This window comes from Taudactylus pleione, unplaced genomic scaffold (assembly GCF_031769625.1).
Source record: "Taudactylus pleione unplaced genomic scaffold, aTauple2 ptg000332l, whole genome shotgun sequence".
Taxonomy (NCBI): domain Eukaryota; kingdom Metazoa; phylum Chordata; class Amphibia; order Anura; family Myobatrachidae; genus Taudactylus; species Taudactylus pleione.
This window is the reverse complement of record NW_028284733.1, coordinates 2,464,423-2,489,364: the sequence shown is the minus strand read 5'-3', so window position 1 is coordinate 2,489,364 and position 24,942 is coordinate 2,464,423. Positions and strand designations below refer to the sequence as shown.

At 38.2% G+C, this 24,942-nt stretch overlaps 1 protein-coding gene across 1 annotated transcript in view; it reads right to left on the bottom strand.

Annotated features, from left to right (window-relative positions):
* The window catches only part of LOC148509082 (B-cell receptor CD22-like), a 57,718-nt gene that overhangs the window by 6,732 nt on the left and 26,044 nt on the right, over positions 1-24,942 (bottom strand). Inside the window, exon 5 of the mRNA XM_088443621.1 lies at positions 22,594-22,839. Within this exon, the coding sequence (XP_088299747.1) occupies positions 22,594-22,839 (246 nt within the window). The remainder of the gene's footprint in view (positions 1-22,593; positions 22,840-24,942) is intronic.

Sequence of the window (24,942 nt, the reverse complement as noted above, 5' to 3'; positions counted from 1 at the left end):
TGCACAAGGATAAGATAACACCACCAGGCCATACCAGTGGGGTATTGGTATTCTTAGGCCCCAGAAGTATATCAATTTTCAGAGGCTTTTCTCTTCCCTCCAAGACATAGGTATATATGAAACAAAGGATAAAAAAACAACAATGGCCCTGATTCAGAGCCGGACGCTCTGACCAGAGCGCTCGCTCTGAATCAGGGCCCACCTCCAGAAATATGGAGCGTCCTCCTGGATGCTCGTATAGCTGTGGGTCACCACCCACAGTATATACGAGCGTGCAGGATGATGGTCGCGATGGTCTTGACCATCGCAACCATCGAAACTGCGTGCAGAAGCCTGCAGTTGAGTTTCTCAACCGCAAGGCCAGGAGTGATTTTGGCTCTATCAGACCCAAAATCACTCCCACTGACATCACTAGTGATGTTAGTGGGGCCAGCTTCAGACGGTAGGTGTTCCCTTGGGAACGCCTCCGTCTGGCAGGCACGCCCCCGGCACGCCCACCAAAGGGGGCGTGCTGTCAGTCAACATCGACAGCACGCCCCCTTTGATGAGACACTACGAGCCAAAGGAAAGTCCTTCGCTCGTCGCGTCTCGCGCATGCACACGACGGAGCTCCCTCCGTCGTGCACATGCGCAGTGCAGACCATCGACCCACTTGCGAGCGGACAGCCGCTCGTGAGTGGGTCTGAATGAGGGCCAATGTGTGGTAATGTTCTAGTTGGTATGGACAAGGCTAAATGTTTCCTTTATTCCACATTACCAAAGGATAAGTAAAGTGTGAGTTAAAAGAAAAAAAAACTGTATTGAATAAAACACACCCCTATGTGTGGTACTGTGTGTGTTAATGGTTATATAATTCCCAATGCCTGGTGAAATGAAAATACCAGAATAGGTTTACCCCACATACTCTGGCAGAGGTGTTTTCAGATATATAAAGGTATTTTTGCTAATAAGCGTACATACTCAGAGGAGATAATTGCGTTTTTCTCCTATCATGGTATCTTTAAACCATACAGTGGTCCACAGCAATGATATAAGATGACTTTAGATTCCAAAAATGGGTATTTAATTTAATTTCAGCATCATCCAATATAAAACATATGACACCTGGCTTCCAAAGCACAAAGCTGTTCTAACTTTAAAGACAAGTTAGTGAAAATGTCTCTACTATTGTAGGAAGTCCTGGTGGTAACATGAGCAAATCCATTAAATTTTAGCTTAGTCCCCCAAGCCATTGTATTTCAACCCGGTTGTCTTTTTCAAGGCATGGCATAACTTCCCTCTGTTCTACCTTGGAAACCCTCAGGGCTTCTCCTACTGGTGGGGTTGGGACTATTACAATTAGTGTAAAACAAACCGAATTAGGGCGTGCTGCATTCCAGGAAAATCTCAGATGCATTTATGCTTCTCTGATAAGATGCAGTAATGCCTGGCAATAATAAAATCTGCTTTTAAATAGTATAAAAACTAGTGCAGCGCTGTGTTGCGTTCCAAGCACTGGAATGCACATACTTCCACCGGAAGTGATGGACCGGCAGCTAGAGAAGCAAGTGGGTGCTCTAGCGTTCCTTCCACCAGATGCACCTCTCATAGGAGCATATCTAAGATGTAGGGGGAGCATGGGCATTGAATTGCGTCCTCTGTACTAGTCTCCAATAGTGTATATGATACATGGGCTGATGTACTATGTGATGTGCTAGATACAAAGGGACACGATAAAGTCATCCTTTAAAACAAAGATTAAAAACATTTTAAAACTATTTAAATCACTGTGAAGAGTTAAATAAATATGGACAACAAGGAAATAGACTTACTTTGTGTAAATATATACAAGGGGACCTACAGTATACATAGATTTTAAATGCAAAGGCGGGTAAAATATAATACTACTTTTAGAAAATGTAATAAAAATATGATAAATAAAGATTAATTTATAGGATAAAATTGAGAGCTAAAACAAGAAAAGACATGATAAAGACATTTTATTTCTAAAAATTGTACATAGCTAAAAATAATAATTACAAAACAGATGGTCATAGGAAAGGGTGGGGCACTCAAGGTAAAAACCACTTAATCTCAAAATCTGAGTTGAGCCAAAATGGATCTAATTTCTGCCCTAGCCAGGTTCTTCTTCATCATACTTACGCCACCCTAGAGGGACCAATATAATTCCACAAAAAGAAACACTCTGTTTAGGATCATGAGTGTGGAAGGTATTAAAATGGGCAGCTACACTGTGTGTTAGAAGGCCCTTCCTAATATTTCGGACGTGCTCACCCAATCTATCTATAAACATTGACCATTAATGGAAATGATTAGTTTCTCAGCAAAAAATCACCTAAAAGACACAATCCAAATTTTGCAATACCTAGATAGTTTCCAATGGAAAAAGTCATATGTGTTATGTTCTAGTGATGGGCAGCACAGACGGTGTAATGGTTAGCGTTACTGCCTCACAGCACTGAGGTTGTTGGTTCGATTCCCACCACGACCCTAACTGTGTGGAGTTAGTATATTCTCCCTGTGCTTGCGTGGGTTTCCTCCGGGTACTCCGGTTTCCTCCCACACTCCAAAAATATACAGGTAGGTTAATTGTCTCTTAACTAAATTACCCCTAGTGTATATGTGTGTGTGTGTGATAAGGAATATAGACTGTAAGCTCCACTGGGGCAGGGACTGATGTGAACGGCCAAATATTCTCTGTAAAGCGCTGCGGAAAATGTGTGCGCTATATAAATAACTGGTAATAATAATAATAAATGTGACATCATTGAATAATGCATTGACCACAAAAAAGAAAGTGAACACTCAGAACATTATTTGTCAACTCAAATGAGTATACCTACCCAGCAAATCAATTTTATTATGAGCAACATTGAATTCATATTGTACCATAATTATTTTGGTATCAGGGCATTTATTATAAACAAATCAAAAGGCACAGCGATGGGGACATCATTTGAACCAACCTATGCAAACTTGTTTGTATCTAAATGGGAGGACGAACAAATCTGGAGTAATAACACATACAAAAGAAAACCTTATCTGTTGGAAACATTACACAGATTATGTGTTTTTCATCTGGGATGGATTGGAAACCAAACTAGAAGAATTTAAAGAATATATAAACACTAATCATTTTGATTCATCTTTACAACTTACAATCGTAAATAAGTTGTAGTCTTTTTAGATATGAAGATATACATAGAAGACAATACTAAAAAAACCAGAGCACCTATCAAGTCAGTGGGAACAATATTTTGAGCACTTCAAGTAACCACCAGAAGAAGTGGATCTATAACATTCCAGAAGGCCAGATAAAAAGAATACAAATAAATTGTACAGAAATAGATTAATTTAAACTACAAAGTAAAGAACTGAAGCAAAAATTCTTGGAAAAAGGTTATAAAGCATAAAAACTTACAAAACAGAGAACATTACAAAACTAGGTAGAAAATAAGTCATTAAGTATAAACAAAAAAATAAAGATGAATATCTAGAAGTGGCCATGATATCCAATATTAACGGTAAGTACAAGATAATAGAAAACTTTTACCAAAAACACTGGCGTATCCTTAAATTAGAGGACGACCTGAAAAGAGTCATTGGCAAAAAACCTAAAATAATTTTTACAAATGCAGATAAACTAAAACAATAACATTTTTACAAATGCAGATAAACTAAAACAATAACTAGCAATGAGTTATATTCCTATGAACGAAAAAGACTGTAAAAACAAAGAATGGTTGATAGAAAAAGAATTAAAGAGTTGAAGTCAAATCAAAATTTATTGCACTGATAAGGAGTTTCCAGCTACATCAGAAAGTAGCTGGAAACTCCTTAACAGTGCAATAAATGTTAAGTACTTAAGCAGCACAGTTCCCTGTGCACTATAGGAAAAGTTGTTCAATTTAATTAACAGTGTGCTGACCAAAACTTAAGGATGAATATTGACACAGGATATCACTGACAATATCTGTTAGAGGAATAACATGAGAAGTCTATTTTAAGTGTGAATGTGCAGTAACACGGTGTCACATAATAATGATTTTACAATAACAAATACTACTGATTCTATTGGTATAAGAAAAATTCACTGCACGGAAGACTTCACAGCAGGCAAACTATATGAGGTGGATTCTAAACAGGGAATACTGACATATCAAGGTATAACTGAATGGATATGGATCTCAACAATAAACTGGAAGATTGTTATAGCTAGACATTGCAAGATTCATCAGTATCAATTAATTGATTATATATATATATATATATATATATACATTACCACTTTAGTGCAGCACTCACATTAGCATAGTTGCACAGCAGCAGGGTGCATGGCAGCCAGTCATCTAGTCCATAGATTCCAGCATATCCAGAAGTAAAGAAATTGCATGCACTCACCAATGAAAGCAGCTTAGGTTTAATTATATGCTCACAGTATAGCAGCGACATTTTGGTTGGCCTCACCAACCTTTTCAAAGCCATAAACAGAGACAAGCAGTAAAGCTCACATGAAGCATGAATCCAACTGAGTAAAGCACCAAGCTTAGCCTTGGCAGACTCCTTAAATGTATACCCACGTGGAAAGGCAGGGACTCACTTCCTGTTAGCTAAGAAGGTTAACACCTGTATTACAGCAGTGATGGTAACAAGGAGACATTTTGCACCCCAGTGGCCACAACAATTATTGCAACATAATCAGCAATTACCAATTGCATCAAAAAGTATACAGACAAGAAATACACTCCTAGAAATCCAAAGTAGAAACAATTACTTCAATTAATCAGTAAAGCATGTCAGCCACATCAGGAGTGAATGTCCAATAAAGAAGATTGTACTATAAACAATTATCTCTCTCTATATATATATATATATATATATATATACACACATACATATATATGTCAGCCTAATAAATTAATCACCTACTTAACACAAAAACCTCACAGTGGGGACACTTAAAGAGCCAGCCAATATACAGAAAAAAATATATACACCAAGACAACAAATATTTAAATAGTAACATCTATATGAACATATCCCTCTAGCAGACACCAAAGTGTCACATATATATATATACACACATTTTTCATTTTCACAGCAACATTTTTGAGTAATTTTTATCCACATATTAAATTGAATTTTTTTAAAAAATACAGGACAAGAACCAAACATCATAATAGGCTCTATTGGAGTGTTATGTACAAAAAAATATTATAGTAATCCTTAAAAAAGAACTACCCAGTATTCAAGGCAAAAAAACTTGCAAAGCATTATGTGCATTCAACCCACGAGGGGAGATAGTGTCGAGTCTGAATATCCATTTAGTCTCGAGGCGATGCAGCAATAATTTGTGGTCACCACCTCTAGGGAGGAGGGGGGACCCAGTCAATCAGTCAACATCTGAGTGCTGACAATTGATGTCCTTTTTGTACTCAGTGTATTGGAACCGGTTTGTCAGAAGCCCCCGAATTTAGGGCCTATCTGATAGAACTTCTGTGGTTTGTAATGCGCTCTCTAAAGTTCCTTGTGTTGAGTCCCACATATGCGAGACCACAGGGACATGAGATTAGGTAAATCATGAAATCAAGTGTGCAGTATAGATGGTGTCTAATGGGGATAGCCACCCCACTATGTAGATGGGGGAATGTTGGTCCCGAGATCATTGACCAACAGGTCATGCAGTTAGTACACTTGAAGCAACCTCTTTTTGCTGTTCTCAGCAACATCTCATTTGGCTCTGTTGTAAGTTGGATCAATGGTCGCATTAGAAGCTGCTTCAGATTGGCTCTATTTGCAATCATTGGGGGATTTTGCGCATGTTTCTTCAATACTGGAGCAGTGACGATGATCGGCCAATTCCGCCTAACAGCTTTTTGTACAGCATAAAATTTTGTGTCACACCGACTTGTGAAGATCATGCATCCCCTCAAAGCTACATCATCGTTTGGTGGTGCCTGACTAACATTTTTTCTTGCTTTCGCCAAGCATCTCATAATGACCTTATTAGTATAGCCACACTCCCTGAAGCGCTCCCTCATTTCTTCAATCTGCATCTCAGCAACCCCAGGTTCCGATTTTAAATGTAGTACCTAAATAACCTGGGACACAAGTAAACTTTTCTTCAATTTAGGTGGGTGGTGGCTCGTTGTGTACAATAAGGTGTTCGGGTGAGTTGTTTTTCTGAACATTGTGGTGCAGAGACTTGAGTCCTTTACAAAGACTGTTACATCTAGAAAATCAATGGAAAAAACATCTATCTTAGCAGTAAATCTTACTGGACTGGGTAGTTCATTCAGATGTGTGACCATATTCCAGAACTCCTGCTCTGTGCCCTTCCAGATCCGAAAAATATCATCTATAAAATTATTATACTGCAAAATGTTGTTACCAAAGTGGGAAAGAATATTCTCACTCTCATATTTGTACATGTATACATTCGCATACATCGGTGCCACATTACTGCCCATGGCAGTGCCAAAGCACTGTTTGTAGTATTTACCACCATAAAGGAAATTATTTTCTTTCAGCACCAATTCAAGTAGTTCCAAAATTAACTCTATTGGTGATCCTACATGCCCAAATTCAATCAGAGTTGCTCGTATAGCCTCAATGTCAGCCACATGTGTGGATAATCGTATAAAGAGAACAAACATCTAGTGTAGCTAGAAACATATTCTCACTTAAAGTCCCTGTCTCACAGATTTTCTCAAGAAAATGACCCATATCCTTAAGGAGTCTGCCAGGCAAGTTAACGTTAGTGTTTTACTCAGCTGGATTCATACTTGTTTTGAGCTTTACTGCTTGTCTCTGTTTATGGCTTGAAATAAGTTGGTGAGGCCAACCGAAATGTCACTGCTATACTGTGAGCAAATAAATATAACCTAAGCTGCTTTCATTGGTGAGTGCCTGCAATTTCTTTACATATATATATATATATATATATATGGGATGTAGCCAAGAGACCATCTGTATGCTGACGCTGAAATCCAGACAATGGAGTTAAAATAGGCATAGAAATACTGACACCTATCTTAATCCCGACGCCAGAATCCAGGAGAACGCAACAGTTAGCGGGGTTAGCAATAGGTTTTGGGGGGGTTAGGCACCCTTAGGGGGGAGGGTTAGGGTCAGGCACCACTGGGGGAGGGTTAGGCTTAGGAACTAAGGGGTGAGAGTTCAGTTAAGGCATGAAGTAGGGAGACTTAGGTTCAGGAACTAATGGGGAGGGTTAGGGTGTGGGGTAAGGAGGATTAGGCTACAAGAAGGGAGGGTTTGGGTGGAGGGGGAGTACTTACCCAATCCCTGTCTAGATTCCAACTATTGGGATGCCACTGTCGGTATTGTGACAGAAGGCATCCTGATAGCCAGCATTATATACCCATTCCATATATAAGGATAGCTGAAAGCTACTTGATGTAGCAAGTACAACTGTAGATTTGACTGGAAGAAAAAAAACACATGCCACGGAAGACATTTATTATACTGTAGACTGAAGAATAGAGACAGAACACAGCCTTGTTTTTATATTTCTTTATTTTGACAATATTTTCCCTTTATTTCTTACTTTTTTTACTACTCATTGTTTTTATACTTGCTACATGTGATCCTATTTGAGGGTTTATAGATTTTACTGATTTAAATACCTGGAATATTAAGCAATGATCAGCATTTTCATTATTACATGGGAATTAAGATACCTGTTTGTTTTAATGCATATCAAATAAAGAAATTATTTTAAATAGAATTATAAATTTGTTTTGGGAATATGAGTGCACCCAATTGAAACTGATTCCCTTCTTTCTCTCTTCTGGAAAATGTCATTTTATTTTACACCTGCACATGTCCCACCTTTGTATGACCTCACTCCAGGGAAGAGGTCATTTTTAAAATAGAATAAAGCTTTTTCAAATAAAAAAAAAAGTTTTAAAGGATAAAAGGATTTTCTGTCCTGCCTAAGATATTCTTGATAAAGTACCCTTTGTGGTATGAAACGCGTTGAATACAGGTACACATAGTGGTTCTGATTCAGAGCCGGACGCTCTGACAGAGCGCTCGCTCTGAATCAGGGCATCTTTTTTATTTTTTTTATGGAGCGGCCTCCTGGCCGCTTGCATTGCTGTGGGTTGCCACCCAAAGCAAATGCAAGTGGCCAAGATGATGGTAGCGATGGTCAAGACCATCCCGACCATCGGGTTTGCGATGAGACCCATGTGGTAGGGTCTCGTGGCCGCAAGCCACTGACATCACAAGTGCCCAAATGGAGACGTTCACATGGGAATGCTTCCATTTGGGCAGCCACCCCCCGGCCTGCCCACCAAAGGGGCCGTGCTGTCACTCAAAATCGACAGCACGCCCCCTTTGGTGCGAGACCCGGAGCGACGGATTGCCCGTCGCTATCTGGGTCTCGCACATGCGCATGACGGAGCCGGCTCCGTCATGCACATATGCTCTGGGCCACCATCGACCCGGTTGTGAGCGCTCAGCGCTCGCGACCGGGTCTGAATCAGGCCCAGTGTTACTGAATACCACCTTTGTCAACACCAGGCAATCCGTTTGCCAGGGGCACTGTTTCACTACTACAGCCCGGCAGTTACGGCTGCACAGTAAGCACTCGACGGCCGAGGAGACTGCTGGTCAAAAGCACCTGACTGGCGGAAAAGAATCGTTGCTTTCGGTCACTAACGCTGACCGAAAGACAACATCAAATGAGAATGTAAGATAGGGTCAGAATAGGGTGAATACTACTTCCATTACAGAATGGCAAATAACAGAGGACGGCCTGCTGGGCACACACTTCAGTCCCATAAAAGGACTATAAACATCATACATATGTGTTTATTAAAATTGCTACAATAGCCAATTATACTATTAGAATTATTTTTACTAGTACAGTACAAGGGCTGTGTGCAATATATAGCAACAATATATTTTTTTTTCCACACTTACACATAGCGCTCATTTTATTTTGACATATTGCTTTTTCACTAATGAGCTGCTTTTTATTACATAGCACAGACTCTCATCTTCTGTATTAGTAAACAATCAGTGATGTTAGAATAGGTAACCACACAAGATGATGAAGTTTTGAACCTTGACTATATATTGTGTGTTACAGTACGTACTTGACTATGACATTTAGATACATTTACATTACAACAAGTACACCCCTATTGTTACATTTCCATGAATTCACACACAGATATTATTTTAACAGTTACTGAAACCAACAATTTACATAGATAACCAAAGCAACCACTCCTTCCGACAGTACAATACCTATGTTGAACTATGGTAAAAATGCAATAATCATCTAGATGTGCAATAACACTAAATATACAAAGCGACTAATATATTTAAAATATACTCTTTTTAATAATAATTTTCTTCCTTGTAAAGTTAACTGCAACGTCTGTTTACAAAGAACAAGAGAGCCCCATTACCTTGCAAATCCCTGTTTAACGTTATTGCATGTTGTACTTTAATATTACCTGATGACTTTCCTGTCAGAGTTAGTGTGTTCCGAGAGCCCTACTGTTGATAAGTTATAATATATGCTATTAGTACTAAAGTGTTTTGGAGACTGAAAGACATTGAATTTATTTTAATAATTTGCGATGCATCTGTTAATCGTTTTTGGGAGTGTTTACCTCTACTAAATTAAAGCCCTGGAAGAGTGTTAATTTAAATCATTGCAAGGTTTTATTACATACGTTTATAGTCTTTATCCTTAAACAATTGAGTTGTACAGGTTTTACAGACATACTGGTTGTAGAATAAATTCTACAGTTCTTTTACATACCTCATATCTCTATGAGTCTGTTCTTACCTCTCTGCTGAGGTGTGATACAGAAAGAGAGTATCTCAGGTGAGTAGCTGACCAAGAACCATGTACTTGCAAGTTGTATTAACCATACCCACTACACCCTCACCACCCCAGGGTGCCACATATGTGAACTGTTATTGTTTAATATTAGTTGATTGCAGTTCTGTGGTTTTTGTTTGTTTAGTTTTTCTTTGATTTCTTCACTGTCATCAGCTTCTTGAATTAACATTTTGATATTTGAACAACTTTGATTTAGATAGAATTATTTTTAGTGCCTTGGGTGTTTTTTTCTGATTAATTTCATGTTTCTTTTCTTATAATGTGTGCCTACAGATGCAGCCATGCTCACCTATCCTGCAATGGATGGAGCGACTAGTGTGCCCGTGTCTATGGCATGTGCACATGCAATAGACTTCAAAGGGATGAATGCCGGCCTCGTCTAGTTGCGCCCCGCGATGCGTGTGCCCAATATAGGTGGCTACCTCTGTATGTTCAAAAGGTACAGTATCTGTTTGGAAGTACTGACCAACATCCTATCTACACCCCCTTTGAGGATGAGAAGACTCAGTTCATATTGTTAGTCTTAAACAGAATGTTTCAATTAATAATACATGTTTTACTTATTTTCATTATGATGTGACATTTTAACTTGGCATATAAATTTTCTATGGCTGTATTGTACAATTGATTTTTTGCCCCTGCCTAATAAACATTATGGGATTTATTTACTATATGCAGTCACTATTTCCATGTTTAAGCCCCAAATTTAAAACACATGAATGCTTCTTTATAAAGCTGCCATAGGTGCAGAGAAACGCATTGAAGGTATGGGTCCTCTCAGCTGGAATCATGTTCCTTTGCCTAAACCCTTTGTGGACTGTTGAAGCATGAGCAACTCTCCTCTCATGTGAACTGACCATCTGCACTCACTGTGACTACATCGGCGTCTGCATTTTGTAGTATATTACACCAAAAATCTAATTATTGGCCAAATTATGCTAATTAAAAATTTCTAAATGCTTAATTAATTAATAGTAGCAGGGGATTTTCCAGGGGTTCTGATCCAAGTCCCAACATTTTACCTTAAAATAGGTAAGGTAAAATTTCACCTATTCAGGGGCTGCAAATAAAAAGCTGCATTAATTTCTAATGAGCAATAATGAGACGAGCATGGCTAATATAATAGCAAATAACATTACACTCAGCCACGTTAAGTGGCATTTACCTGCATAAACATTCCTAATTTATTTAGTACCTGCAGGTAATTCATAATATATTTTAGAAGTTAAAACCTGAATATGACAGGAATGGAATGACGTTACAAATCCAATGAAGTCATAGAATCTCTATCCAATAGAATAATTAAAATATATTTATTTATAAAACAATGTGGGTATGAATCCCCAAAAACATACAATAGTAATTTTTGTCTTGGATAGTTAATTCTCATGGACAAAAAGAGTATGAGTGGAGTCCGCACCAGTCACTCAGTATGGTCATGTAATAAATCTAAGTTAAATTATAAATACCAACATGAAGGTCTTAACTGAAATAAATTGAAGTAAGACTGATACTGTGGTTGGAGGTGCTACCAGAAAATTTGTGAAAATCACAATTCAAATGTCATGCAAAGAAGCAAAAGAACAAATATGTCTTACTGGTGCACTCATTATTAATAGTAGATGAAAATCATAATGTATATAATAATGACAAAAACAAGAAAAAGTATTTATATGTAGACGTAATACTTAACCTTTATTTAATTGTTTAAAAAAAGAGAAAACAGTGTATTGGTAGATACACCTATATAAATCTAAAATCTCAAAAAAATCTCAAAAAGATATATATGGATAATAAATAAATTTACACACAACAATCTTGCGTGTATAAATTCAGGCGAAAATATTAACTCCCAATTCCTAATTAAATATTCAACGAATATATAGCATGGTTAATTGGGGGATGAAAACCACCTGCTTCAATGTTCAAAATATGTGAACATTGTCATCACTGCATCAGTTAAATAAGGAAGATATCCGCATGTCCCAGTAAGTCATAAATATTACATGAAGCAGCAGAAAAATTGCAGCTCAAACAATAAACAATGTTAATGCCTGATAGGTAAATTAGGCTGAACTAATTGAAACGCTCACTAAGCTGAAATCATTATAAACACATAATTATAATCATGATATATGTCAAATAATGGAATTCATGTATATACACATCAAAGATCCGAGTGTATATCACCAAAGAAACACATCTAGACATCAAGGTGTAAAGATATTGAAAATAATCAATATTCAATAGTAAATACATCTGTGCTGCAAAAGGTAGATATATCACAGCAAAAACAGAATATAAATCAATTCCATGATATCCAATGGTATTAATAGATGTCATGCTGATTCCTATACATGATATCTAAAATGAGTGTTTAATGAAATAACACTTGTATTGAATTAAAAGAAAAGAAAAGAAAAGCCTGGGGAGAAGAAGTGATTAAACAACTTCTGCTTTCCCTTGTCAAAATTAATTTCAAACAAGGGATGAGAGAGAGGCAAACAGTGTCCCCAGGGAAACAACAGTTTAAGAGCGCTTCTGCTGTCCCCGCTCCTGACAGTATCTCCCCTCTGTTACTATAATAGCATAGCAGAGGAGGAGTTTCAGACCGGCTTGGATGAGTGATCGCTATAGAGATAGAAATGGTATAGAAATACCTCGTGAGGAGTTGATAGGCAGGAAATGCGACTGCCTGTGGTAAGTCAATAGAACAGCCATACAGAGGTATGCCAAATATCATGGGCAGAGAATATAGCTGCCTGTAGTAAATCAGCTGAGCTGTGCAATACAAACGGTCAGTCAAACAAAGAATTCAGGCTATACAAATAATGTATACACACATTAATGATCTGAATGTATATCATATAACGAACACATCTAAAAATCCACAAAATGTTGAAAATAATCCGTGCACAATAATTACTTCACAGTGTAAACAGAATACATGTGGATTGCATGATATCTGAGGATGTTAATTGATGTATAACCTGATTTTATTCTATGTATCTACAATGAGCATTACTAGGTGTCATTTATAAAGTGAAGAAGAAGAAAGAAAAGCCTGGGGAAAAGAAATGTTAAACAACTTCTGCTATCCCTTGTCAAAGTGGATTCCAAACAAGGGATGAGAGAGAAGCAAAACAATGTCCCCAGGGAAACAACACTCTTAAACTGTTGTTTCCCTGGGGACACTGTTTGCCTCTCTCTCATCCCTTGTTTGAAATTCATTTTGACAAGGGAAAGCAGAAGTTGTTTAAACACTTCTTCTCCCCAGGCTTTTCTTTTCTTTTAATTCAATACAAGTGTTATTTCATTAAACGCTCATTTTAGATATCATGTATAGGAATCAGCATGACATCTATTAATACCATTGGATATCATGGAATTGATTTATATTCTTGTTTTTGCTGTGATATATCTACCTTTTGCAGCACAGATGTATTTACTATTGAATATTGATTATTTTCAACATCTTTACACCTTGATGTCTAGATGTGTTTCTTTGGTGATATACACTCGGATCTTTGATGTGTATATACATGAATTCCATTATTTGACATATATCATGATTATAATTATGTGTTTATAATGATTTCAGCTTAGTGAGCGTTTCAATTAGTTCAGCCTAATTTACCTATCAGGCTTTAACATTGTTTATTTTTTGAGCTGCAATTTTTCTGATGTTTCATGTAATATTTATGACTTACTGGGACATGCGGTTATCTTCCTTATTTAACTGATGCAGTGATGACACTGTTCACATATTTTGAACATTGAAGCAGGTGGTTTTCATCCCCCAATTAACCATGCTATATATTCGTTGAATATTTAATTAGGAATTGGGAGTTAATATTTTCGCCTGAATTTATACACGCAAGATTGTTGTGTGTAAATTTATTTATTATCCATATATATCTTTTTGAGATTTTTTTGAGATTTTAGATTTTTAGATTTTTAGATTTTAACCAATACACTGTTTTCTCTTTTTTTAAACAATTAAATAAAGGTTAAGTATTACGTCTACATATAAATACTTTTTCTTGTTTTTGTCATTATTATATACATTATGATTTTCATCTACTATTAATAATGAGTGCACCAGTAAGACATATTTGTTCTTTTGCTTCTTTGCATGACATTTGAATAGTTTATTCTCACACTGATAGACAACATAAAGCATCACAGCAGCAAAACTAAAGCACAAAAGCAAAAAAATAGTTAACTCACTTTACTGTTGCTGTGATACTTTTCGCAGATGACCTCCACTTCCCCAGGTCATCTCTTGTGCTGCAAACTTAGTTAATCCATCTAGGCGCCAACCTACATGTTACCTTTATGAAGCTTGCCAGATGTAATTTGTCAGAGGCACTTGACACATTGCCCAGTGCTGTTGATGGAGAAGCAGCTTCCAGCATTATAGTCTCCAGGATGTGTGTGCACAGAAGCACCAATCCAGACAAAGAGGCATGCCACATTTGCCTATAAAGGGGAAACTCATCTGGCACTAAAGTTTAAGTTCCATTCCTGGAGATGCAACTGAACCTTGCTGTGACCTCTCTTATTCCGGTTACTGACATCTGGATGAATTTGAATTATAGTTGACCAAACCCTGGATTGTTTATTGGACATGTTAAAGCTTAACACTAATGTCAGGATTTGATGCGATTGTGTCTTCGATCCTGTGCGTGTGTCATGTGGTTTTGGACTAGATGAGTGTGAGAAGCTGGAAGGCTTGATGTAAATCCTTCACATCAAATAAGATACTTTCAGCTGGGACCATGAAGGAGAATGCTAAGAGTATACAACAGAAAACTGAAACTAGCACCAAAGTGTTGGCGAAGACCCAGAGCAGGTGCATGGAGCCTTACCCGCTGGTGATCATCAACAGGGAATCCTGCAGGGGAATTTGGGCTCAGCTGTGCCAAATGGGCTGGTCACGACACACTGACTGGGTCACTTGGGCTAGCACTAGATAGGTATCTGATGATTCTGAAATATCAGACATGCAATGATGGCCGAGGAATATCAGACCTGCACTGATGACTGTGGCTAAGGAACCAAGTCAGAGTTAACACCAGGAGAATCGCTAACAGCTACAGAGCAGCAGCAAGGGTGGTGAGTCCCCTGACTGCCAGAGAATGCCGGTGTCTTACCAGCAGCTGAACAGATAAGAAAAAGGGAGTGCGTTTGGGCTCATTACCTGGAATCGTGATGACTAATTGGCACCATCTTTTAGCCTGTGTACAAGATCCAGACTGTTTAACCAAAAATCATTGCTACCCAGCCTCCAATTAAATTTGCAACATCTATATATCTATTGTTAATCAAACATGATATCTTTCTGTGTCTCTGCTGGGATCTAGTATTGCAATGCTGACTATATTATGCATACTAGATTGTGAAAGTTACATAAAAACTTGCACCTTCTACAAGGTGCACCGAGGAAGGAGGGGGCAAATACCAGAACCTGTCTCGTAAATGCAGCCACATCACCAAAATGGCATGGCCACACCCCATTCAGCCATTTGCTGACACTTTGTTGCAGCTCAACATGTAAAAAAGTTCCTTGGCACACCCTTGCAGTGGTCTTTCATGGTGTTGCTGCCCTGCACCCCTACAGAGACCTGTCTTGATGATACAAAGGGGCAGCATGCTGCCCAAGTCTTATCTTTACAAAATTTTCTATCCCATGCATACAAAAAAGAACCACTAGCCAGATAGTGTTACCAACCATGGCCATGGAAATTCAGCCTACTGTAATCCAACTAGACTGATTATCTGCTCCCCACCACCATCACCACCATGGTAAGGCTCCCTCCACGAGCACCATAAGCTAACTTAAGCTACCTAAAATACAACCACATACATCACCCTTAAAAAATCACCAAGTTAATTATGTAGGTCATCAGCTATCAAATTCAATCCATCAGGTCCATAAAAAGGGAAATCATGGAAACAGAAAAGTTTGTGAGACACCACAAAAACACATATAGACAAAAGTCAGCAAAATTTGCAGATTGCTTTGCATTGAGCCAGGAGTAGAAGCACCCACATAGGTTCAATACAGAAATGCTGGTGAACATCATTAGACCAAATTAGGAGGACTCAGAGGCACAACAACCAGTTTATCAACCAATAAAATAGCTAAGTGTAAGGTCAGAGAGGTACATTTATTGAAACAAGCCATTGCCCCCCAGGTGAGCCAATCTTAAGGACTAAAAAATGCATGGCATACCAGCACATATCCCTAGATCTAAGCCAACAAACCCCCTAGTACATACATAGGAAAGAAATATTGTCTGAGGCAAGAAAGTGCTTTAGCATCCAAAATACTGTATATAAGATTGGCTAACAACTCAGGTCAGTCTACAATCAAAGAAAATTTCTGCTCAGTTCAGTAAGACCAAGAGTCAGTAAACTGCACCAACAATGACAAAAGGCAACTAGAAATAAGACAGTAAGAAAGAAGGTTGTGGAAAGGGGTAAAGACCTGAACCCGTGGGCTAAATGTAATAGCCTGCGATCTTCAGATGCTGCAAGGATTTATGCGAGTCTCCCCATATTTTTAAAGTGGCAATCATTTTAAAGGCTAAACCAGCTTGGTTTAGCCTTTAAAATGATTGCCACTTAAAAAAATAAATTTAGCCCTCTGAGTAAAAAAACTTCTGAAGAAAACCTATTGAGAGTCAAAGGAAGACACATCCAGAAGCTGCCCATGTACTCAGGAACTGCTGCCAAGCATTTAATTGTGCTGAACACTCAAAAAGCTCTTTAGCAGCCAAGCAATTTGCAACGTAATTGAAACCAGTTAAAGGAAAACTGTCAAGGAACATTTCAGAGGTTTAATTTCAATCGGGGCAGCCAGTGGAGGCAGAAGGCTAAAAAGAAGGTTGGCAGATTATTAGTAATAAACCTAAATACAGCAATGACGAAATCTACCCCAGTTCATATGCCCTGTCAAGCTATAAATAGGGCCAGTAGGCAACCAGACGTCCTGTACCTGCAACTGATAATGAGAGTGTGCTAACAAAAATGGTGCGATGGACACAGGAACCAAATCTGAACTTACAAGGGTAGTTTCTTAGCTCAAAACCCAATAAAAGCAGCAGTTACTAGATGAATGCTGGGCAGGATGACAAAGGAATACCGCATAGTGGCAGGACCAGCAACTCATACAGCCCAGTGAGTTACTAATAGAGACATAAGTTCTCACTAGAGAGACTGAGAAGGAGGTTCACCCCATTACAATAAAAAGAAAGAGAGAAAGAGATAAGACAGGACAGGAAGCTACTGTAAGTGTACAAGTGCAGCAGAAGAATGAAAGGAGAATAAAAGGAAGGTATATGGGAAAGGGGACAAGCCTGGACAGCTGCATAATTTAATGGATTCCACTAGCAAAAGCATTAAGGTTTGTTCACAATGCCAGGATCAGATTATCTTTACAAATAATTAGAGATGTGCGGTTTGGCTTTGGAGAAAACACCAAATCTTAGAGGGTTCAGAGGCAACCTAGTCCCAGTTAGGAAACATTTTGGGGTTCCTAGTAGAACTGGTTATTCTCGAAATTTGGAACTCAGCTTTGGATTACATTTAAATCCCTCCATCATGACTTTAGATGTTGTGAGGTTGTCAAAATTGACTGGAAATTTATGTTATTGATGTTAATAATAATTTAGGAACAAAAATAGGCCCAACTTACATGATTTTAGCTGTTTTTATCAAATTTTATGGGATTACAAAATTAAAACCAAAGCAGAATCCAAACCAAAAGCTTTGAGGGTGATTTTGGTAAAACCAAAACATGGCGGTCCACGCACATTTCTACAAATTAGAGACGTGTGCTGACCCCCATGTTTTGTATTTACTGTATCTTTGTGCTCTGGTTTTGCTAAACCACCCTTAGCTGTTTTGGTTTACGGATAAAAAAAAATCAATAAAAATATCTAAACACAGCTAAAATGTCTAAATTCAAAAACTGAGTTTGTTTTTCAAATCAGTGTTCCAAACCGCCAACAGATCCAAACCGGATCACACAAATTAATCCTAACATTAACCCGGTTCTAGTCGATACCCCTATATTCAGGTGTTTTCGGATTTCAGAAATCTGGACCCGCACATCTCTACTACAAATAACATGTGATTCCAGCATGCAGGGGAAGCAGTGGGGCTAATGGAAATACAAATGTCAGGAACTTCCCCAGGTCCCTATTCATGGGAAAACCACCAAACAAATCTACAAATAGAATGAAAGCTTGTAAGAGAAAAATCCCTACCGTGCACTTATATTAATGCACAGAAGTGACATGCTCACTACAGCTGTATACAGTATCTACACGACTCAATACATCATCCATGTTAGTCTGTCTGTCGATTCCATCACTTCGTTGCAGGATTATCAGAACTAAAAATGGAAATAGCCAACTAAGCCTTGGCAAGGACATGCCGTACAGGGTCCTTGTTTAGACAAAGAAGATATTAATGAAGTGTGTGTAGCCAAATAGAAATTCAGTCCAGGAGGTGCATACTCAACATAAACAAGAGCCAGTGCCTAAGTGCATGAAACAAGCAGCAGTCAGTCCCATTAAAGCATAAAGTGCATACTGTATATGGCTATTACATACAGTCGAACAAATTACATACCTGTTGTATATCAAGGAAAGGGGGAAAAGGGAAAAACCACTGCACTAGAAAAAATTATTTAACAGTGAAACCCCATTTATAATATTGCTGATAATAAGTCTTATATTGGGGGTGCTGCCAAGGAGAAGGACCAAAATTGATATTACAAATTCCTCGAAAGGAGAAAGAAAGTTCTATATAGGCGCACAAAGAATAATTGAAATAAACTAAAATATAACCTTTATTACATTTATTAAAACCTTGTTATAGTGATATATTGTTAAAATGAAAAATACTGAGAAATTGTGAAAAAAGAATTGAAAATGTGAATAAAATAAGCTGACACTTAAGGGCAACTGCTATCCTATGAAAAAAGTTTACTGTATTCTATATTGAGTATTCATGACTCTTCTATTTTGATGCATATGTAGTCAGTTTAATAAACAAAGAGAATACACAAACATGTAACTCTGGCAAATGATCCCAGCTGTATTGGACCTAGGTAAGTTTGAATAATGGCATACTCAAAACATCTCGTTTTTACACTTCACATACTGTGTTGGTTCATAAATGAAAAATTGGTTACATCCCTGTATATTCCTTAGCCACAATTATTGTGACACCTATAGTGAGTAACTAAAAGATTAATTGACCTAAGAAGGTTAGTATTTATTACAATATATTGCAGTATCAAAGTTCCATCAGTAAATATATTACCAGATTATCACATCAGCCCTCCAAGTGTGTGTGAGGATATTCAATTTTGTATCTGTAGTCTAATAACTTACAGTATGAATATATATTTATAAATAGTGTACATCCTCATACTTCTACAGTAATATGGTGCATGTAATAAACCATGTCACACCGACGGAAAGACCCTGCCATTCTGGGCCAAGGTAAGTTTATATATCAACCTGCTTAAAATACTTCGCTTCTGCACGTCACTTACTGTGTGTTACCCTTCATATAAGGGATACTTTGTTCCCATTCATTTTGAAACGTTTGTTTCTAAGCATGAACACACTGAATCACATAGTAAATAACTGGGAGAATTTTTGTCAAGTTAATCCGTTTATTCATTAGTACACAAAAGTTGTCACATAACTCAGTATGTTGTGGTATAATATATCTCAATATACAAATAAAAAATTATTAGACACACTTTTTGATTAAATACAATCAGCAGCTGTGTTTATAGCTTATCATAGGCTTAGAGAATATTGTAAGGATATAAATAAATAATAATTTACTACCTAGACACTCTTATATTCCTAATGAGTGCATCTTAATTTATCAGTAAGCCAATGCTGAGTAACATGGTTCTAATCTAACAATTGTACTCCCGTATATCTTACATATCACTTGTTTGTTAAGATTATACAAGGGAGACAGTTCAAGGTGTCCCTCTCCTTTTAGATAGTACATCCATACATTATTGAACAACAGGATGACACCTATTAATCATCCGGTCTGTAGCTTGTGCACCAGCCCAAGACAAGAATATGGGACTTTAAATAGTCAGCTTGACTTGCTGTGAGTAATTTAAACAGTAATTATTAGTAATCAGCCACACTATCAGGCCATAGTTTCCCTACACGTATTGTGCTGAATTCCTATATACCCGAGCGTGCTGTAGCCGCGTCCCGGGTAGAGGTTAGGTTAATATTCAGCTAAATATCAGCCCAAGACCAGGATGTGGGACTTATTTGTTCAATTCTATTGGTAATGATAGCTAAACTAAATAACTAACCTTGTTAGCCTTGATAAAGCCTGTCAGTGAAACGTATGTTGGCGTTTTGAATGCTGACCAAAAGGGCGCTGCTCCTAAAATGATTGCTTTTTAAAACATTTTACTGTTTGTATATATATTGTCGGAATTTAGTTAGACACTATCTCAGCTCATACCCGGGACGCGGCTATAGCGCGCTCGTGGACATAGGAATTCAACCTGCTATTTGTGGGGACAATACGCTAACCACGGGCATCGCCCGACAGAGTATGTGTGACAGCTGTTATTTAGTTTAGCTATCAATACCAATAGAATTGAACAAATAAGTCCCACATCCTGGTCTTGGGCTGGTGCACAAGCTACAGAACGGATGATTAATAGGTGTCATCCTGTTGTTCAATAATGTATGGATGTACTATCTAAAAGGAGAGGGACACCTTGAACTGTCTCCCTTGTATAATCTTAACAAACAAGTGATATGTAAGATATACGGGAGTACAATTGTTAGATTAGAACCATGTTACTCAGCATTGGCTTACTGATAAATTAAGATGCACTCATTAGGAATATAAGAGTGTCTAGGTAGTAAATTATTATTTATTTATATCCTTACAATATTCTCTAAGCCTATGATAAGCTATAAACACAGCTGCTGATTGTATTTAATCAAAAAGTGTGTCTAATATTTTTTTCTTTGTATATTGAGATATATTATACCACAACATACTAAGTTATGTGACAACTTTTGTGTATTAATGAATAAACGGATTAACTTGACAATAATTCTCCCAGTTATTTACTATGTGATTCAGTGTGTTCATGCTTAGAAACAAATGTTTCAAAATGAATGGGAACAAAGTATCCCTTATATGAAGGGTAACACACAGTAAGTGACGTGCAGAAGCGAAGTATTTTAAGCAGGTTGATAAATAAACTTACCTTGGCCCAGAATGGCAGGGTCTTTCCGTCGGTGTGACATGGTTTATTACATGCACCATATTACTGTAGAAGTATGAGGATGTACACTATTTATAAATATATATTCATACTGTAAGTTATTAGACTACAGATACGAAATTGAATATCCTCACACACACTTGGAGGGCTGATGTGATAATCTGGTAATATATTTACTGATGGAATTTTGATACTGCAATATATTGTAATAAATACTAACCTTCGTAGGTCAATCAATCTTTTTAGTTACTCACTATAGGTGTCACAATAATTGTGGCTAAGGAATATACAGGGATGTAACCAATTTTTCATTTATGAACCAACACAGTATATGAAGTGTAAAAACGAGATGTTTTGAGTATGCCATTATTCAAACTTACCTAGGTCAAATACCGCTGGGATCATTTGCCAGAGTTACATGTTTGTGTATTCTCTTTGTTTATTAAACCGACTACATATGCATCAAAAATAGAAGAGTCATGAATACTCATCCTATGAATAAAGTTTACTGTATTCTATATTAACAGTTGCCCTTAAGTGTCAGCTTATTTTATTCACATTTTCAATTCTTTTTTCACAATTTCTCAGTATTTTTCATTTTAACAGTATATCACTATAACAAGATTTTAATAAATGTAATAAAGGTTATATTTTAGTTTATTTCAATTATTCTTTGTGCGCCTATATAGGACTTTCTATCTCCTTTCGAGGAATTTGTAATATCAAATTACATACCTGGCCTGGGAGCTTGAATCAAAGAGGTCCAGTCAGAGTGCACTTAACTTTCATTAACTTTTGAGGCTTGAAACTACTCCCAAAGCTATAGTACAAGCTGATTGTCAGCATGTCATAAGTCATAGCTCATATGCTAAGAGGACTGACCAGTACACTAAGTCTGCTCTGCCACCGGGTTTCAGCTCCTTCAGTCTCATTGTAAACTTCTATCATACGTTATAATGTACCTTTAAATCTGTTCTCCATTGACGTTCAAGGTGAGTTCCATTCACATTCTAGAATTAAATTTGCTTTTCGCCATCTTAGAACTTGTGCAATAATGATTTCCTATTCTACATTCAAAATAATACAGCACTTTTCTGCACAGCAATGAATGTCTTTCAAAAGGGATGTAGCTAAATTGTTTGACACTTACAGTATGCTGTCAACAGGTCCACAGGACAATGCCAACTTGTTAGCAATGTGATTTAAAGCATGTTAATCAATAAATGTGGTGGGCATGAAGACTTTTGCAATGGCAATGGCCTATAGAAGGAGTTAGAGTGAGGGTTTCTTGCTGATAAACTTTACTGCAGGTTGGATAATGTATAAATTAATTTTCTACAGTAAGAGAGACAGCAACAGAATCTCTCCCTATAGGCCTGGATTACTTGATACTGACCTCCAATGTAGACTTCATCAGAGGAGGAATTCCCAGCTTTGTTATGTGCGATACAAGAGAAGTTTCCATAATTCTCTTCAGTGTTGTTTACTAACATGGTTTGTCCTACTTCATTTGGTAACAAAGCTTTGTCCTTCATCCAGCTGTAGAGAGTCATGTTAGGTCTGCTGCTCAGGAAATCACACTTCAGCTCAGTGACTCCATCTATGGGTGCCAATGGAATAATGCGAACTTTTCTAGGCTCATCTACAGAACAGAAGAAAAGAGTTATGGCTATCACAATGCAAAATGTAATTTTGTAGACATGTAAAAAGAGTTATATGTGTTAGTAGTGGATTTGGGCTACTGCACAATCTCCAACAAAATAAATTGCTCATACTGGAAGCTTCATCCCCTAACCAAGATCCAAGCATGATACATTCAATTGAATTCAAATCAAGCTTCTCTCCTAGGGTACATCAATGTAAGCTCTGCTTCCAAACATACGTAGATGGCTGATATTTGGCTTTTTCCTGTCAACGCTTCTAATGTTGTCATCTCCTTGACTGCTACTGTAGGCGATCGGTTCTTAAAGTAAACAGCTGTTCTTAGTGCTTCAGCTCACAACTTCTTATCAAGATTTGACTCATACAGCATAGCTCTGATTATCTCAACTGTTGTTCTGTTTGTGGACACAGGAACTTTGACCACTGGGCTGTATTGATGAAGCTGATATGAGTGATGACTGAATATGAAGTGCTTAAACTGTAGTGGAGAACTGAAGAAGGAAAGTTATTTAATAAGATGACCAGACTGGGACTGGTATTGGAGCCAGGCTGGAACTGGGAGGTAACTGGACTGGGACTAGATACACTGGATGCTGGGCTCAGACCAGCTAGGCTGGATGCAGGCTGGGACTGGCTAGGCTTGGTCCAGGCTGGGTCTGGCTAGGCTTGGTACCAGCCTGGGACATGCAACCACAGACAATATCCTAAAAGTATCACCAAGTCACTGAGGTAGGTCATCACCTATCAAATGTACTCCATCAGCTCCACAAAGAGGGGCATTTTATGGAAACTGAAAAGTTTGTGAGACACCACAAAAAAACATATAGACAAAAGTGAGCAACATTGTAAGAAGAATAGAAGCACCCTCCTGGGGGGAAATGGCAGTATTGCTGGGGAACATCATCAGACCAAATCAGGAGGACCCTTGTCTACAACCAGGTCCGTAACTCAGGTGTTGAAACCAGTGCCATGGCACAGGGCACCTCAAGGCAGGGGGCGCTGTTTGGGCCTGTCAATTTTCCTGTTTATTATCATTCTCACTCGTAGCTTCCTCTTCTTTAATCCCCAGCATCTCCTGGCCTCTCTTATCTCTTCACCGGCCCTTCCCCATGAGGCCATGGTTCTTTTTCAGGTGCACTGTCTTATGTCTCTATTTAAAAAATGGGGGGGGGGCGCCAATGCTCTCTCTGGTACAGGGCACCAAAAAGTCTAGTTACAGCTCTGTCTACAACAATAAGTTTAACAACCAATAAAAATCTCTAACAATAGGTGCAAGGTCTGAGAAGTATGCTTAATCTACCCAAGTCACTGCTCCCAAGGTGAACCAGGACAACCTCAGGGTCTATACAAATGCATGGCATACCAGCACATACCTCTAGATGCAAGCCAGCAAATCCCCTAGTACCTGGGAAAGAATCAGTGTCTGAGGCAAGAGAGTGCTTACACATCCAAAATACTGCCTACAACCCAGGGGGACTGGCTAGACTTCGAACCAGCCTGGGACAGGTTATGTTGAAGTTAACCAAGCTGGAACTGGTATTTTGGGAGATAACTAGGCTGGGAATGGTATTGCAGGAGTTAACCAGGCTGGGACTGGTCTTGCTAGGAATAGTAGTGCTGCAGAGCAGGCCAGAGATGAAATTTGTATTGACCAGGCTGGAATTGGTGTTGCTAGGAGCGGTAGTGCTGCAGAACATGAAGCTGAAGTAACCTAGCTCATACTTGCCTACTTTTGGGTTTGGACAGGGGCTGGGCCTGACAGTTTGCATGATTAAGCCCCACCCCTTCATGGTAAATTGCCATTGTTGTTACAAATTTAAATAGGGGCAGGGCTAAATGATGTGATTCTTGAAGATTCTCATCACTAAGAACTGCCCTCTACAGGGGGACCCTCGATCACCGCGGAAATTCTCCCCATTCTGCCCACTTTACTAGGATGTGAGCAGAATGTGGGAGAAGTGCCTACTCTACTGGGGGTGCGGGGGAGCCTCCCATATGACCTAGCTTAAACTTGTATAAAACACACTGCAGGTCTAGCAGGCAGCAGACTGTAGCACCCTGGTGTTTGGATTAGCTGAAGCTC